The sequence below is a fragment of the Phascolarctos cinereus genome, unplaced genomic scaffold (genome assembly GCF_003287225.1).
Source record: "Phascolarctos cinereus isolate Bilbo 61053 unplaced genomic scaffold, phaCin_HiC Scaffold_726;HRSCAF=1367, whole genome shotgun sequence".
In the NCBI taxonomy this organism is placed as follows: Eukaryota; Metazoa; Chordata; class Mammalia; order Diprotodontia; family Phascolarctidae; genus Phascolarctos; species Phascolarctos cinereus.
Window position 1 is genome coordinate 176,217,167 of NW_027556098.1, and position 17,124 is coordinate 176,234,290.

At 39.9% G+C, this 17,124-nt stretch overlaps 1 protein-coding gene across 4 annotated transcripts in view; it reads left to right on the forward strand.

Moving 5' to 3' along the window:
• Window positions 1-7,741, forward strand: part of ARHGEF12 (Rho guanine nucleotide exchange factor 12) — a 171,266-nt gene extending 163,525 nt beyond the window's left edge. For all 4 annotated transcript variants that reach the window (XM_078146896.1, XM_020984849.2, XM_078146897.1 and 1 more), the window contains 4 exons: window positions 136-624; window positions 928-1,217; window positions 2,849-2,918; window positions 3,733-7,741. In XM_078146896.1, the coding sequence (XP_078003022.1) occupies window positions 136-624; window positions 928-1,217; window positions 2,849-2,918; window positions 3,733-3,743 (860 nt within the window). In that variant the 3' untranslated portion in view covers window positions 3,744-7,741. The remainder of the gene's footprint in view (window positions 1-135; window positions 625-927; window positions 1,218-2,848; window positions 2,919-3,732) is intronic.
• Window positions 7,742-17,124: the final 9,383 nt, after the last annotated feature.

Genomic DNA, 17,124 nt, shown 5'->3' on the forward strand with positions numbered 1-17,124 from the left:
TGTTATTAGAAACTCATTTGTTTATTAGATGTTAATAAATGCTTATTGATTGATTTACATTTAGAAATGGCTTGGCCACTTAACTGAATCCTCGTAGAAACTGGTGAATATCCTTTTTTTTATTTTTTCTTTTAGTGGGTCTGTTGAAGCAGTTGCTGGTACAGCAGCTAGGTTTGACTGAGAAGAGGACTCATGAAGACTGGCAGCATTTCCTAAGGTTTAGGACAGCCTCTCAGGGGGTACAGGTAGAAAGTCCAGGTGTGATCCAAAATGTCCTAGACCACTCTGAAAATAGTAAGACCAGACAACCTGGTGAAGGACAGATGCCCCTCCAAACCGTAACTGGTGAAATTGCTGCATATTACAGCCCAAGGACTTCAATTGAATCCCCAGTTCCACAGGATTATATGGAACTGGCATCTCAAGATAGCAGGGCAAGTAATGTTTTAGTCATGGACCACATGATCATGACCCCAGAGCCGTCTAGCGCAGAGCTAGAAGGGGGTCCTGATGACAGCGGAGAGCACTTTTTTGATGCCCGTGAAGCCCATAGTGATGATAATCCTTCAGAAAGTGATGGGACAGAAAGAAAGGAAGAGGATGCTCTTCAGTCACGGATCTCAGGCAAGTTCATTGTGAACCAGTTCTGATGACAATATATTGTTCCTTCATCTGGAGTAGACGATATCCTGGTATACATGTATCAAAAAGGCTGGATAAAAAATATTGAATTATTTTCTTAACTTGTGTGGCAATGTGTAGTATTTTAAAATTCAGATACAATTAGTACCTGAAATTGTTAAATAGCACTAGCCCCAGCATGATTAAATATGTGTATTTGGATGTTTATGAACTTGCCCAGTATCAGCTCTGTGACTTGGCAGCTGTTGATAGTAGTGGTAACTTGTTCTCTTGCTCCATCAACAGGAAACATTGTGATCCTCGATGGCTTTGAAACAGTGCAGGAGAGCTCTACGGAGGAGGAAGTTGGTTCAGGCCTCCCTTCTGTGGGTTGGGCTCACCAGCAGCAGCCTCTCCACCATCCCCGGTCTGATGGAGGGGGTTCTTCATTGACCCCTGAATTCCTAGTCCAGCAGCGCTGGGGAACTGGGGAGGAGTCTGGCTTCAGTGCCCAGAGTCCCTCTTCCACTGCAGACTCACACAGCCAAATCATGCAGTACATTCGGAAGATAGAGGCTGACCTTGAACACTTAAAGGTATCCACTGCTGCTTTTTTAAAGCCTGTTTCAGCATCCCTAATGCTTACTTCCAAGTGGCAAATGCTGCAGAATGGAAGCAAAGAAAGAATGAAATACTGATGTCAGTAAACCTGGTAGAATCTGAATATGTGTGCTCTCCTTGTCCATGGAGAGGACAGGCGGCTGGGATTCTCAGGTTGTTAAATCAGAAGAATGGGAAACATTCTTCTGTGTCTGTTTTCTTGTTATATTTCCAGGTTAAAGGTTCTGAATCTATGTGATTTTCTTGGCTGATATGTGAGAAGATTTGAGTAATGTGCTAAGACAGGTGATATCTATATTATTATAAATCTAGGCCTGGAAAAGCCATAACTTGCTATTGCCTATTATTTGTTTTGTAACACATTGTGGTGGCGATAGTAGCTTTCTGAGTCTTATGATGGATGAAGAAAAGCTTTAGTGGCTTTTAGACTGAGCCTAAAACCTTTTCCTTTGACAGTCCCAGCATTGAAGGAGAATTTTGGAAAGTAAACAGAAGTTCCCTAGGTCCTCTTAGATTTTTAAAGGCCAGTTTCATCAAAAGTTGAGACACTCATTCCAAGTAGTAAAGGGGCAGAGTATGGGGTGAATAAATAGACTGCCCTTTTGCTAATCGACCTCCTTATGCCATACATTTTCTCATTGTCCTTTTTTGTATGGTTTCTACAAGGTAAGAGATTGTGCCAACTTTGACTTATGTTTTCGGAAGTTCTGTGTATTACAGGATTAATAATGGTTTGAAAACCCTTGTTTTTTGAGGAATTGAATTACATTTTAGTATCTGCCACCTTGGTCTGTGGTAGAGAGAGATGTTAAAGAGCCTAGATGTATTATAGGTATGTTGTACTTTTGCTAGAATAAATAGCTATGGAAGGAAAAGGGGAAGGTAGGAATGTTCTAGCATTTTGGCAGTCTAACTTTTCTCACTTTCATATTTTGACTTCATTTGGATATATTTTCTTGATTTTTATACAGTGTTATATAGTGTTGCCCTGTAGTTGATGAAATGTCTGAAATTCATTTGTAAGGAGACTAATTTTGATGAACCTCATGTTATACAACATAAAACAGTTAATAAGGCAGCTTAACAAAAACCTTTTTGGGGATCTTATATGTTTGTTTTTCCTTTTTTGCGTACCCAAATGGATCTGTAATTTCATTGATTTAAGAGTACCCTCTAACAATAATGCACATGATTACACATGCATGCCTGCCATTCCTATTTAATTTCTATCCATATTCTATCAAAATTTTGGCACAGGGGGTCAGCCCAGTGTGCTATAGGACTTTTTCCTGACTTTGTAGGGGTACCAGGAATACTCTGGCTGTCCACCTGCCATCCCTTGCTCTTGCAGTCTAATTAACCCATCTTTCTTATGTATCACTTCTAAATTATTCATAGCATAAGATTGTAAGAAAAATGAAAGTTGTTCTTTTTCATAGGCAAAATTTCTAAGCAAGGTAATGTTCTTATTTGAAGGCATATAAGTGAAATAAGTAAATACTAAAACAATTTTGCACTGTTATTGCATAACAAGCTTTATTTCCCCTTAGTCTTCCCTCCCCTCACCCTAGAAATCGATGAAAATCATATGGGTTGTGTTTTACAGAAGGTGGAAGAAAGTTACATGACTCTTTGCCAAAGGCTGGCTGGATCAGCCCTCACAGAGGAGCACTCAGGTAGGTGAAAATCATCATGCTTTTATGCGATCATATATTTTCTTCAGTTAGCAACTCTAATGTCATTACATCTCTCCTTCTCACCTTTTTCAAGAGCCAGGAATTAGAAAAAAAGCAGATTAGAAAGTCATGATTACAGTAGCGAAAGATTTACTAAAGCTTCTCTTATTTCCTAATGATAGAGAAAATGGGTCTCCCTTGGCTTTTGTAGCAGTTCTGTGTTCTTTATGTGAACAAGGAGTTTACAAAAGGGTTTCCCTATGCCTTTGCATGTATCTTTACCCAATGTAGATGTTATAATGTGTTGTTTAGCATATCTCTCTAAGGTTAATTGGTTCAGCAAAAACACATTACCAAGACAATTATTTTGTCCATTTGTAACATCATTCCTCTAGCACAGGCCTGCACAACCTTTTGCCCATGGGCTGCTTGTGGCCTGCTGGCATGCCAAAGGCTTTTGGGCGGCAGTGAAAAATGTAGTTTTAGAGTTTTCTTCTACATTTTTCGCAGGCCGCCCAAAATCCTTTGGCGAGCCGCAAGCAGCCCGCAGGCCACAGTTATAGCAAGCTTCATGACATTATGGTAGGATTTAGTTATGCCCTATTGACTTTCTTGCACAATGACACCAGAGTACACCTGTACTTTCTGATAGAGAGCCATACGTGTTGTGTGTGTGTGTGTGTGTGTGTGTGTGTGTGTGTGTGTGTACATGCATGTATGTGTGTGTATAGAAATATAAAAGTGCATTATTAAAGTCCTGGGAACCATTTCCCCTGACTCACTCTGATCTCCTTGTGTCTTGCTTTTTCCCCAGATAAAAGTTAAAGCCACAGTTGTTATTGGTGGCTGAAGGTTGGATTCTGAGCCTCGGCCTTGCACCACCACATCCTGGCTCCAAAGCGGACTGGGAGAGAGTGTGTGACAGAGGATCTTCCTGTGGACCATCTGAATGCTAGCCATGTCCCAGTATGCTCAAAGTGGGAATCATTTTTTCCCAGTATGGCAGCTGCACTTGTCTGTCAGTGAGGGAGTGTCTATTCTCTCATCTTCTTCCCCTCACTATCGGAAATTCATTTCGATTTCAGAACAAAAACCAAATGTACAGAGCTTTGGGTGTAGGATATAAAAAAATGTATTTAGGCATTTAAAAAAAAAGAAAAAAGAATCAGATGTATTTATTTGACTTCATTCCACATTTTGAAAGCACATTTTAATTTTAATTTTGTTTTTATGGTTTTGTTTTAATTGTGTGGCAAGAGTTTTAGCCCTTTTTATTTAGTACACCCAAGGATCAGCTGCTCCTGAAATCACAGTTCAGGCCTGGGGGTTGGGGTGGTTTGGGGAGAGCAAGAGGGAACTAGGGTGTTTTGGTTTCACTGGACTGAATTTTAGCACTCCCTGCTAGCCCCTAGACTGCTACTTCCCTATGGTTTTCATGTACAGAATGACTATATTTAAGAGGGGTCAGATAGAAGATGAGCTTCTTACCTGTGGGGCAAGCATCCATCTTCTGTAGCTAAGGTCACCTCCTATGTCACAAAAATTCTTAATGCACTAAATAACCAGGCACTTGAAAATTGATTTATTCCCTTCCCTGCCCCCCTCCTACTCCCCCTTCCAACTCACTCTTCTTCTCTTCCATCAAATCATGGGTTCTGAGAGGGAAAAGAGAAGCCAAGTTTTATTTTCTTGACTGTAAAATAATCTAGATATTGTTTAATTTTTACAGTTATACATAGGGCTTTGGCACTTGTATGAATTGTCCCTGCAACTTGAGCAGAAAAATGAAAGTGGAAATGCTTCAGAGAGAGGGGACATAGTGGGGTTAGGGAAGAGGGGGGCGGGGATGGGATGGAGAAAAAGGGTGGAGAGGTTGGAAAGGATATGTGTCAAACTAAATCACTACTGAGCTGAACCATGGCTTCATTAGCCACGGGTACTGCTGATTATAGGGCCAGTAAGTTTTTAGTACCTGGAGGTTTGACTCTGATTTTTGCACTGATTGTGCCAAAATGCTCTCTACTTGTACTGCAAAGAGAGTCAAGGCTGGAATGGAAAGAAAGGCAGTGGAGAAGACAGGATTGCCCAAACCAGCTCTGTAAGCACTTGCTTTGGCTTTATTGCTGTAGCCCTTTCCATCCTGGGAGCAAGACTGACCTTGCAAATTGAAACCTGCAGATCAATACCAGAACATACACTGAACTCTCCAGGCCTGCACTAGGGTTAGTAGCAGCATTGGCAGTATCCTACAGAGGATAGTGGTTTCAAAACTGTCACTTGAAAATATCTTCAGTCACAGTCTTTGAACAATATTCTTTGTGTATCAGGTAAACAGGCTTTGGAGGTTTTGTTTTGTTTTGTTTTTGCCAATTAAAAACATGTGCCAAATCTGCAAAATCCTGTTCCTATACAAAGCATTCATTTCATCACATCTTCCAATAGTGTCTTCCACTTTTCTGTGAATGGTCAGTGTGTGATTTTTACTCCCTTCTTAGCTGTCACAAAGAAATCAGATTTATCTCATCATAAATAGCAGGAATTCCCAGCTGCTTTTCAACATCACCAGCTCATCTGACTACATCAAGTTCCCTGCCTGTGTTTTGTCACCTAAGCTTTGCTTTTTGGACATGGCCACAATCACTGACTTGGGAACATGCCTGTAGACTGGAACTGCATCTCAGATTATAAACAAAATATAATTTAAACTAGAATGGGGTAAGGAGCTTTAAAAGCAGAACCCTAGTACACACAGAACGCCAGCCTGGAGCTTTCCCTCACCTACCAGGAAGAGCCTACAGAAATGAAATGGCTCCATTAGGTGCTGCTGGCAAGAATGCTGTGATCACTGCCAACCCCAAGGGTTATCTGTACATGTGTATCCAGCCATGCACTAGCACCAGCCTGTCTGCATAAAAGGAGATGCTGTTAAGTGGGTATTTGAGAAGTGTCCACCAAGGCAGTTTAATTTGGGACAAGAGCAGTATGACACAACTATAAGTTTGCTGCAAACACCTACAGTGTAACCACTTGACAGTACATTAACTCCTTCAGGAGGTAGGAAAAGTGCAATGTTTTAAATTCTATCCTAGTTACTTCACTCAATGGTCTTGAGCAAGTTAGTTATTCTGTCCCTCCTTCAGCTTATTACTCTGCACAATGGAGATACAAAGTGTAGCTGCGCAGGGGTGGGGGGGACGCACATCAAATGTAGTTCAGGCGCTACGAAATAAGTTATTTCATCTTTCCAAAGCATAATCCAGAAAAGATCCCAAAGCTGCAAGTGCCCTTTGCATCTTAGAGCTGCCAGGTAAGAGGGAGAAAGTTTCCCTTCTGTTACTTTTAACAATCACACTCCTTAAGCAAAACTGGTCACTAGAAAACCCTTTTCCTAGGGAGTGATAAAGAGAAGATGGGATCCTGTTTTCTCAAAAAGACTCGAGAAAAAGAGATCTATGGAAAACCAACGAGCTGTCTTGGGGGATGCTGAATGGGCTTACTGAAGTGTGTTCTGTCCTGTTGTTTTAATGGCCTTCTGGACTGTTAAGTGGTGAAATACATTAGAACATCTCATTCCCTTTCAGAAAACAGTCAAGTTATATTGACAGTCCGAAAGCACCATGATTTGAAATGGAGTTCCCTGCCCTAGAAACCATATGCTCTGTGTACTCTAAAATCAGGACCAATTTGAGTTGACATTAACTTCCAGATTTCCCATCTGAATCTTGGCTGTTAAGAGTTAAGGATCACATTCATTGTAGAATTCTACATGGGATCTTTTTTTCAGACATTCTTTGTTTCTCTGATAGAGCTAGTGCCTGTTTTTGTTCCCTGTGTGTGTTTTTTAATGCTTTGTTTATAAGCTAGTACAGAAGAAAACAGGTATCACTTTAAAAATTTCTGTGTGAGAGCAGCAGCCCAATACCCTGCTGCTTCCCATTGCTTACTTCTTTTGCTGTTTGGTGATTGTAGCTTCAACAGGTTGTATGTGGACTGAAAGGGCGCTGATATATACAGATTTCAAACTGGGATCTATCTCTATATCCTAAAATGCAGTGTTAATTTGGACTATTGGACTCATAACCCATTGTTGAAAACTAGGCAAAATTTAAGAAGACGAATTAATACAGAAATTCATTTGAGTTTTTGCTTATGCTTCCCACCTTCAGCATTGTTACATTTTTGTAAAATGTTCTCTAATTCCCACCTCTAATACCTTCCAAAATGCACACCTCCTACCCCCCAAGTATTTTCCTTTCTCCAAAGAGTTTGTCATTTCCTTACTTCAATAACCTGTCTCTCTCCACTGGTGTTGGTGGTTTTGTTAATGAATTTGCTGAAGGAGTGTGCTTTCAAACCCCACTCCACCCCCCAATAAATAAATAAAAGGAAACAAATACCCTCTATTTCCAGGTGCAAACTGACAAGGAGGTGTACTGCAAAAATGGTCACTGTAATGTGCAAACGGTTGGTTATTATTTTTAATAAATCTTTGAATCTCTTCATACTAGAACATCTTATTTTCCTTGTACACCATACAATCATGTACTCTTAACAGAGATTACTTTAAAAAATCTGGAAGTATTCTTTAAAGAAAACTTTATTAATAATCCTGTATTTTTACTGATCATGTTTTGAAATGTCTGAAAGACTTTATTGTTCTAATTATCCAGATGTATGTTTGTAAAATAGCTCTTTTATGAATTAGATGATAAGGTTGTATGTTTCTGGAACAAAATATTGGTCATCTAAAAGGAACTTTGTTTTCTGGGATCTGGGAAAATAGAAAATGAGCATTCAAATATCATTAAATAAGTTTAAAGGAACCATTTTTGGTTTGTTTGTGTGTTGTTAGATTATCTCTAGCTGCCTGTTCTGTAGAGGAAAGTGGTGAGCAAGGCAAGCATTGTTAATCTTGGTAGAAGTGACTTTCAGAAATGCTTATCATGCCTCTTTCCTAGGGAAGATACCCAAGTACAGCTCAGTAATGCGAAAACTTTTATGAGTATTGTTCAATCTGGGCCTTGTGGGCTCCAAGCATTTGGGGAGAGTTCTTTATAGATCACGCAAAGATATTTTTACTTAAATACTGCCTTAAACTGAAAAGTTTTAATGTCATAGGGTAACTTCTGTTACCAGGTGCTGAAGCTTCTGAAAGTGCCAACCTCTCTCTCTGCTGCTGTGGATGCCAACAGTGGAGCCCCAAACGGCTCTGTGATGTGGTTCTTTTACTCTTCATGGAAATGAGAGCTTGCATGGTTTGTGTAAATGAGCACACTCCTGCATCTTTTGATTTTGCAATGTTCTGATTTTTGGTCATCCAGAGGTAAACATGACTACTGGTCCACATTAAAAGTTTTAACATGAGAAGAATATGCTTAGTGTTTGGTGGCACAGATTACTTACGAATATCCAGAAGTACTTTAGTCCTTTAACTCCTTAGTCCTTTCAGCCCTGTTACCTTTTGTATAAGTAATAAAATTCCAGTACTTTCCCTTTTGCTTCCAGTAAACAACCTTCAGAGGAGAATGAAAGAAAAATTATTTGTCCACATTTATGAAGTGCTTTTTAACATTCTCGTTTGAGTCTTACTATGGACAGACCTATGAGGTAGATACTAAAAGTAATATTATGCTCATTGTCTAGATGGGGGAACCAAGGCTCAGAGAACTGATCCAGGTCCACTGTTGTTGGCAGGATACCACCCTGAATCTTGCCCTCATCTTCACTGAGACCAAGTATTGTTATTATACCAGACTTTTTTTTTCCATAGCAGATAATTAATTTAGGAAAGTAAGAGGTTATCTCTTTTCTGCCATGCCATTTGGTTTTTACTTGTTTATAGTGCCTGGATAATAAAATGGCTATTAAGCTTTTATGCCAGGTAATGTGTGAGGTGCTAGGAATTCAGAGACAGAAATAAATGTCTCTGCCTTTGAGGGGCTTATGTTCATTCAGGGAGATCACATGTACTCTGAGTACATAAAAAATAAATGCATGATAATTAGGATGGGGGTGTCACTAGCAGCTAGGAGAAACACAAGATTTCATAGAGAAGGTGATTTTGGAGGGAATTATTTCAGTTTAGTGATAAGCTCAGAAGCCAGATTGCAAAGGGTTGAGAAATATCTCAAATGACAGGAAGTGGAGGCAGGGAGAGGAGGTAATATTTTCTGGAGGTTTGGCACTCCATGAGGAAAAGAGTGATACATCAGTGTCTTGAAAGTAAGTAGGATTTTTTTTTAGTGACTGTGGAAACAGAGCTCAATTTCATGGATAGAATTTTTGAGTAAGGAAGTCCCCTCTCCCAATGAGGATTAGCACTTTCTCTGGGCAGCTATGGATAGAGTGCTGGGCTTGGAATCAGGAAGATTCATCTTAATGAGTTTAAATCTGGTCTCACTAGCTGCGTGACCCTGGGCAAGTCACTTAAGCCTGCTTGCTTCAGTTTCCTTATCTGTAAAATGAGCTGGAGAAGGGAATGGCAGACCACTCAAGTATCTTTGCCAAGAAGACCTCAAATGGGGTCATGAAGAGTTGGCCGTGACTCAACTACAACAATAGCACCTGCTCTACAATTTATCGTCTAACAGTTTATGATGGTACACTGAAGCTAAATGATTGTCCAGGATCACAGAACCAGGAGAGATGGGACTTAAATCATACTCGGGGACCAGCTTTATTTTTCTTCCATCAGTGAAGCCTTAGGTCAAGGACAAGAGGAAAAATTTCAGGTTTCTCATTCATGTTACCTCTGCTTGTTACATGTGAGTCTTGCTGCTTGAAAACAAAATGCTAACAATTTGGGCTAGGAATCGGGACCCCAGAGCTCTCTGCAACTAACTTGCAGTATAACCCTCATTCAACAAATCCTTTTACCTCTCTGGGCCTCCTTCCCTTCATCTGTAAAATGAGTGTTGGACTAGATAGATTGTGTTCCAACTCGAAATCTTATGACTAGATGAACTCTGGCCTGTTTAACTTAGATTCCATAATTTTTTGTCATCTGCCTTATTCTCAGCTGGTAGCAGTGGTGGGTCATTTACCTGGCCATGCACTTCATCAATGACCTTATTTTCAAGGTTATTTAAGGTATATAAAATATTCTGTAATCCCTCTTTTCCTTATCAAATATTCCTTATCCTTAAAAACCTCTCACTACCCCTACCATCCCCTTAAGATATCCTGTAACTGTCTGCCTTTTCTCACACTCCCTATAAAAGCTGTCTACACTTGACTTCCTTTCCTCTGTAATCTGGTTTACAACCTAATCATTCAATTGAAATTTCTCTCCAAAATTACATATGATCTTTTATTGAAAAATGTCCTGGCCCTTTCTCATTCCTCATCCCTGATCTCTCTAACATTTGACACTCTTGACCACCCTCTTCTGAACTCCTTATATTTTTGTGATGTTTCTCTTGGTTCTCCTACTTACTGACTGCTACTCATTCTTTGCTGTTGCATCCATATCATAATCCCTGACTGATATATTCAAGGCTTCTTTTGTGGTGTGACAGAGCAGATGACAAGAAGCCTGTGCCTAACTGGGGATCTCAAGATCTCCTGAGACAGGCCATTCCACTTTCTGCGCAGCTCTATGCCCGTGTTAACAGGTAGTAGGGAAGGGAGGTATGAATGTTTGTCTTGTACAGAAGTTTGGGGACTTAAATGGAGAAGGTGGGAGGAGAAGGGGAAAAAGAGAAAGTTTGGAATATTAAGTCTCTTCCTTCCTGGCACTTTCTGCATTTTTAGAGAGATTCTTCAGCCCTTGTTCTAGTTGTACACTCTAGTAATATTTACTATATAGCTTCTATCTAGCTCTAACTTCTGTTCTATGTATTTCAACTAAATCACCCACCAGAATTTAGAAAAAGAACAAAAAAAAAACCACCCAAAACTCTTTCCATTCATTTACTAAAACTTCAATTTTAAAGTAACTTCAATATTGGCCCTAAGCTGAGTACTGCTGCTTTTGAGTGGAATTGTAGTATATGTGTTAGCAGCAATTCCATAATCACAGGTAAATATGGTAGTTTTCATCTTGCTAAAAAGCCCCATTTCATCCTTAGTGCCCATAATACTGCTTCTGAGGCTGCCTGAAAGTTAAAATAAGACTTATTTGGGTCCTGGAGAAGTATTAGCTTTCCCCCAAAGCTGGCAAAGCTCTCTTGGAATTGTGCTCTAGCCAGATATGGGAATCAGAGTTCCTGGGGACAGCTTGAGAAATTAGATGCAGGGGAAATAACACAAAGCAAATATGTACAGAATAGTTTATCTTTGTGAAAGACCAATTTCCTCCCCACCCTTTTCTTACCTGTTGGTAGATCTCCTTTATACCTTAATGATTCTGAGTTCTAGTTGATTGAGGGTACTCCCCTCCAGTGGTTCAGATTGCAACCCCTCTCAGCCATCTCTTTCTGTGGGGCGCTCATGCATGATCTAGATCTCATTAATAAGGAAGAAATGATCTTGCTTTCTACCCAAGCAGTATGATGTATGAGGATTGGAAAATTGCCACTAACAAGTTTTCAGATATTTACTTTTTCACATTTTTCCATTTTAATGTGAAATGTGTGAATATGATTATATGCAGGTGATGAAGTTGTACACACATTCAATAGAAATCCTGTGCATGCAGTCAAATATATTTATATCCATAAATATATTGTGCAAGGGGGAGTTGTCCTCTTCAGTCCTACCTGGAGTAAAGAGAAGAGAGACTAACCAGCAAGAGAATTTATGTCAATTCAGAAACAAAATATTTTGTTTAGCTTTAACCTTTCTGGTTTCTAACCTAACCCATAGTGATTGGTTTAACATTTAATTTTGTTTCACCCTTCAAATCCTCCTTTTCTCCCTTCAATATCCCCCCTGAGTACATCTCCTTTTATGTGACATGCTGTGCCAGCAGGTTAATCTCTTAGTTAAAGTTAGAACGTGGCAGTTTTTAAAACACTTGGAGTCATGTTTCACATACATCCCCTACTCATTTCCTCCCTCCTCTTCCTTCTTATTCATAAAAGGCTGCTATAGCTATCCCTATCATAGTGTACAAGTTGAGTTTTTTGTGTGGTTTGCTAATGACATGGTCTCATATTTTACTTTCCTAAATGTATCTGTTGTATGAATTTCAGTCATTTTGTCACCACAAAAATACTATAAATATTTTTGGACATATGGGTTCTTTTTCTTTGATCTCTTTGGGATGTGAGCATAGTAGTGGTAATGGTAGGCCAAAGAGTATGCGTAGCTTAATAGCTTGGGGAACATAGTTCCAACTTGCTTTCCAGAGTGTCAAGAGGGGCAACTAGGTGACGCAGTAGATAGAGCACTGGCCCTGGAGTTAGGAGGACCTGAGTTCAAATCTGGCCTTAGACACTTGATACTTACTAGCTGTATGACCCTGGGCAGGTCATTTAACCCTAATTGCCTCACCAAAAAAAAAAAAAGCACTTGTTTTCCCATAACCCAGCTTTTGTCGTTTTCCTTTTTATGTCAGTTTTGCCAGTCTGATTTGTTATAAAGGTAGTGCCTCAGAGTTGTTTTAATTTTCAGTTCTCTATTAATAATTTAGAACATTTTTTCGTATGGCTATAGCTTGGATTTCTTCCTCCAAAAATTTCCTGCTCATATCCTTTGACCATTTATCTGTTGGAGAATGGCTCTTATTCTTATAAATTTGACTCAGTTCTCTATATAGCTTGGAAAGAGACCTTTGACAGAGAAACTTTCTACAAAAGGGCCCCCCCTCCAATTTCCAGCATCCTAAACTTTGCACATCCTTAGTAGAAAGGTGCTTTGATTAGGAGCAGGATAGTATCACTCAGTTAAGTCTGTCCATGGATTAATTCTTTCTCTTTCTTGGAGTAGCTTTTGTTTGAAAGAACCTTTTAGTCCCGTGCTACTCAGGGTAAGGAGGTCAACAAATCAACATTTTTAGCTATTATTTCAGGTCCTCACTCCTTTTCCCAAGGAAGCTTATTGGTTCAAAAGAGAACTGCTTAGATGGAAGAAGACTGGCTGGTTTCTCCATGACCTTCATGAACCCCATACATGATCTTCTCTGTAAATGTAGGTCTGTTCTTTAACATTTATGAAGGATGGAGGAATTTTGAAAAATCATTTTGAGTCCTGCAATGTGATCTAGCCAGCTGGTCAGATCATTTAGTGAGCAAATGCATCATGAGAGAAGATGGTCTAGCCAGCAAAAACAAATCTCAAAGAACTGAGAAGCTTTCATGCAGCCACTGTAAACACAGTAAAACAACAACAAACATTAAAAGCCCAAGTGGAAGAGAAAATAAGACCTTTCCTTAATGACTTGCCACATCCTGAAGGTGGGGACCCAGGGTGCCACCTGCGTTTGTTGGTTTTCTTTCTTTGAAACCAATAATCTTTAACTTTAGAAATGCTTTTTCATCCACCCATGCATCCTTCATCAATTTATTCTGATGACAGCCTCATCTCTGACAGTGGATTGGAGAGTACCCTATTCCTACCGTGACAGTGGGGAGATAGAGTGAGGTTTATATTCTCATCCAGAAGTGCTGGAAAGAGGTTTGGGTCCCTTCAGACGTGACTTAGAAATAGCATCTCTTCTCAACTCACCCTTGAGCTCTCTTCATGGAGCTGTCATCTGAGAGACAGCTGAAATTGGACATAGCTAAGCAGAGCCCTAGCAAGCAATTTTTTCTAGGCTGGGCGAACTCAACAACAGAGATTGGAGAGTTTTAAGAGGATGTGGAGCAGCAGACAATGGAAAGGGGAGGGGGATAGTGGTTTAGAAGAAGAGTACAGAGCATTAAGATAGGATAATAATATGATACAGTGGGAATAGCCCTGGGCTAGGAGTAAGAGGATGCCCTCTGCAGACTGGTCCTGCCCTAGATACCAGACCAGGTTTCAGCGTCAGATCTCATTTAGCTGTCTACCCAGGCCATCTCATTCTGTCACCCCCTACTTTCCACCTTCCCCGAACAAAATACCCTTCCTGCTAACCACTCCCTTATGTGTATTGTCTTCCCTTATTGGAGTGTAAGTGCCTTGAGGGCAGAGGCTGTCTTTTAAAAATATATATGTTTTTAATATTTGTATCACTCGCACTTAGCACAGTGCTAGGTTCATAGTAAATACTTGAAAACCATCTGACTTTTCTGAGCCACAGTCTCTTATTCTTTAAAATGAGGAGTACAGTGCCACTCACCTTACAGGGTTTAGATGAAAATCAAATGAGATAATATGTGAAAGTGAAAACTATAAAGCACTTTGTGATGCATAGCAACATTAATTATTAGTTAATCCAAAACCATCTGCCACTAATCCTTTCCTCAGATTTGCATTTCCTTCTCCATTCTTTTTACAGCTGCCTTAGGAATCCAGACATTCACGCCAAATTTGGCCAATTCATGCCAGACTAACCAACAGAGTACCAAAGTGTGATGAGGCAGTCAGAAAAGCTAGTGTATTAAGAGAGGCATTGTAGCTGAAACAAGGGGAGCAATTATCCTACCATGCAGGTCAGTTAAGCAAAATGTGGAATATTGTGTTCAATTCAAGGCTCTACATTTTAGTAAGGACCTTAAGGGTTAGGAGGCCATCCAGAAGAGAGCTATTAGAATGTTGAGGGCACTGGAAGCTGTGTCATATGGGATGGCTGGAAGGAAGAGGGAATCTTCAAAACCCAGAGGAAAGGAGGCTTAGAGAAGACACGATAGCTATCTTTATGCTTTGATCAACAGCCATGGAGAAACAGGTTAGGCTCAAAGGCATAAGTAAGAGAGGCAGAGTGAGAATAAAGGTAAGAAAAACATTTGTAACACAACTGGCTAGAAATGGAGAGTTTGTCACCTAGGCCACTGTATCTACTATCATAGTACCTAGCATTAATATAACACTTTCAGATTTGTGAAGCATTTTATATATGTTGTCTCATTTGATCCTCATAACCCTGTAAAGTAGGTACTATTATTATCCCCATTTTGTGATAAAGAAACTGTTGTTGAGGTTAAGTGATTTTTTCCAAGAGTCTTACAGCTATTAAGTGCCTGTGGCAGGATTCAAACTCAAATCTGCCAGACTCCAAAGCCAATGTTTTGTCTACTATACTACCTAGCTGCTTTAGACACTAGACCATCCCATCCCGCCCACTCATCTTCCCTAAGGACTGGGGACATGGAATCTGGAAGTCCAGGTCTCATGGCCACTGTGGAAGGTGCTGGTCCGTGTGGAGAAGAATAGATTACTAAGAATGAAAGGAAAATGTCTGTGTGCTTTCCTGCCTCAGGAGGTGGTGAGTTCCTCATCATGGGCAGTCTTCAGGTATGGGATGGATAACTGCTTGACAAGATTATCAAGAGGATTCTTCTTTAGGCTCTGATTAGATTGAATGGCCACTGAGGTGAGTTGCTTTCAGATCTGAGATTCTGTGATCTCCCTTTCTTCAGATGCTCCTCTTTTCCAATCCACCCTACATACCTTTGCCAACATAATCTTTTAAAAGTATAATTTTTATCATGCCACTCTTCTACTTTGCCACCTGCAATGGCTCCCAATGCCTATTGCACTAAATTTAAATTTCTCTGCCTTGCTTGCAAGAGCTTAGACACTCATCAAACGTTATTTCCTACTTCTACCCCACACAAAACCTCCATTGCAGTAAGGCCAGCCTTGTAACTATACTGAATTTATGCCATATCATTTCCCACTTCCATGCCTTTGTTCATGCCATTCCTCCATCCCATTTCTCTATCCCAACCCCAACCATATTTCAAGGTTTATCTTAAGACTCACCCTTCTCCCTGATGCTCTCCTGCCATACTGCTTAGCGAATTTGTATACACATACAACATACATGTATGTATGTGTATGTAAATTTAGAAACCCAGAGATTTCCAAGCTCCTACTGATCTGAGCAGCTACAGTCAAACACGCTGTTCCTTGACCTCAATGTAGTGATGTCATTTTGGTCTTCTTTGAGCCTTAAGGGTGGCAAACAGTGAACCAACATATACATATGTGCATATGTAGATACATGTATACATGAATTGTAATTTAAATATGTTGATTTTTGAGTGGATCTGTGATTGATATCAGTAATCACGCCAACAATTTAAATCACGATCCACACTTCTTTTTGTGTGTTTGTTGAAGTGAATTGAATTGTGCAACTCTCATCCCTGCCTTCCCATAAACCCTTCCAAGGGAGTTCACTCAAAAGCTCAGAGTCTTCCTCAACAGTGGATGGACAGTAGTGGAACACGTAGGTTGTCTATCAGTTATTCCTACCTCATACTCTAGGACTTGCATACCTTTTCGAACCAAACTTTTTTTTTCTATCTTTTAGATGAGAACTCTATTATTATCTCCATTTTGTGGTAAGAAAACTGATGTTGAGGAGATTAGATGAGAGATGAGAGATGAGAGATACATTGCCCACAGGAATCTTTTTAGTGGCCTCTGTTTCAATTTGAGTTTGATACCACTGTTTTAGAAAACTTCTGCACAGTTCTGCATTTTCCCCATTTGCATTGATACCATGCTATAGCTTATTCATAGACACCATGTGCCTTACCATTGTTCTTTGGGCATCTTTAATTCTTCAGAGACTATGGTATTCCATGATTCCCAGCTTTATGGCATAACTAAGAAGTGTCAGTGTTAAAAAAGTGATTCTTCATTTTAGGAAGAAGCTTGGGTCATTAAAAACACTATATAATATCTCAAAAGCAATCCATCCTGCTTTCCTATTCAGATTGGACCCAGTTCATTGTCCATCTGCGGTTTTTGTCCAAGACATATGTACATGGGATTTGGGCTAAATGCTGTGCCCACTAAAATATGTACCGTAGTCTAGAGCCAATAGGTCTTCTGCAGTACATCAACTTAGATTTTCCCATGTGTATAGTTAGGCCAAACCCTTTTGAGTGGGCTTCAATTTCCTCATCTATAAAATGAAAGAGTTAGACCAGATGGCCTCTGAGGACCCTTCCAACTCAAATTCTATGATCCTGTGATTATAGGTCTCAGAATTCAGTTGTTGCATTATCCATAAACATGAGTATTTAGAGGGCTTCATCTGTAGGGTTGCTCCACAGCAAGGGCAAATACTTTTGGTCTACTTGTATTATATCTTGCTCAATTTTTGTAAGCAGATGGTCTTGAAACAAAGTTCTCTGCAGAATCTATGAAGGCATTTTTATGATCATAA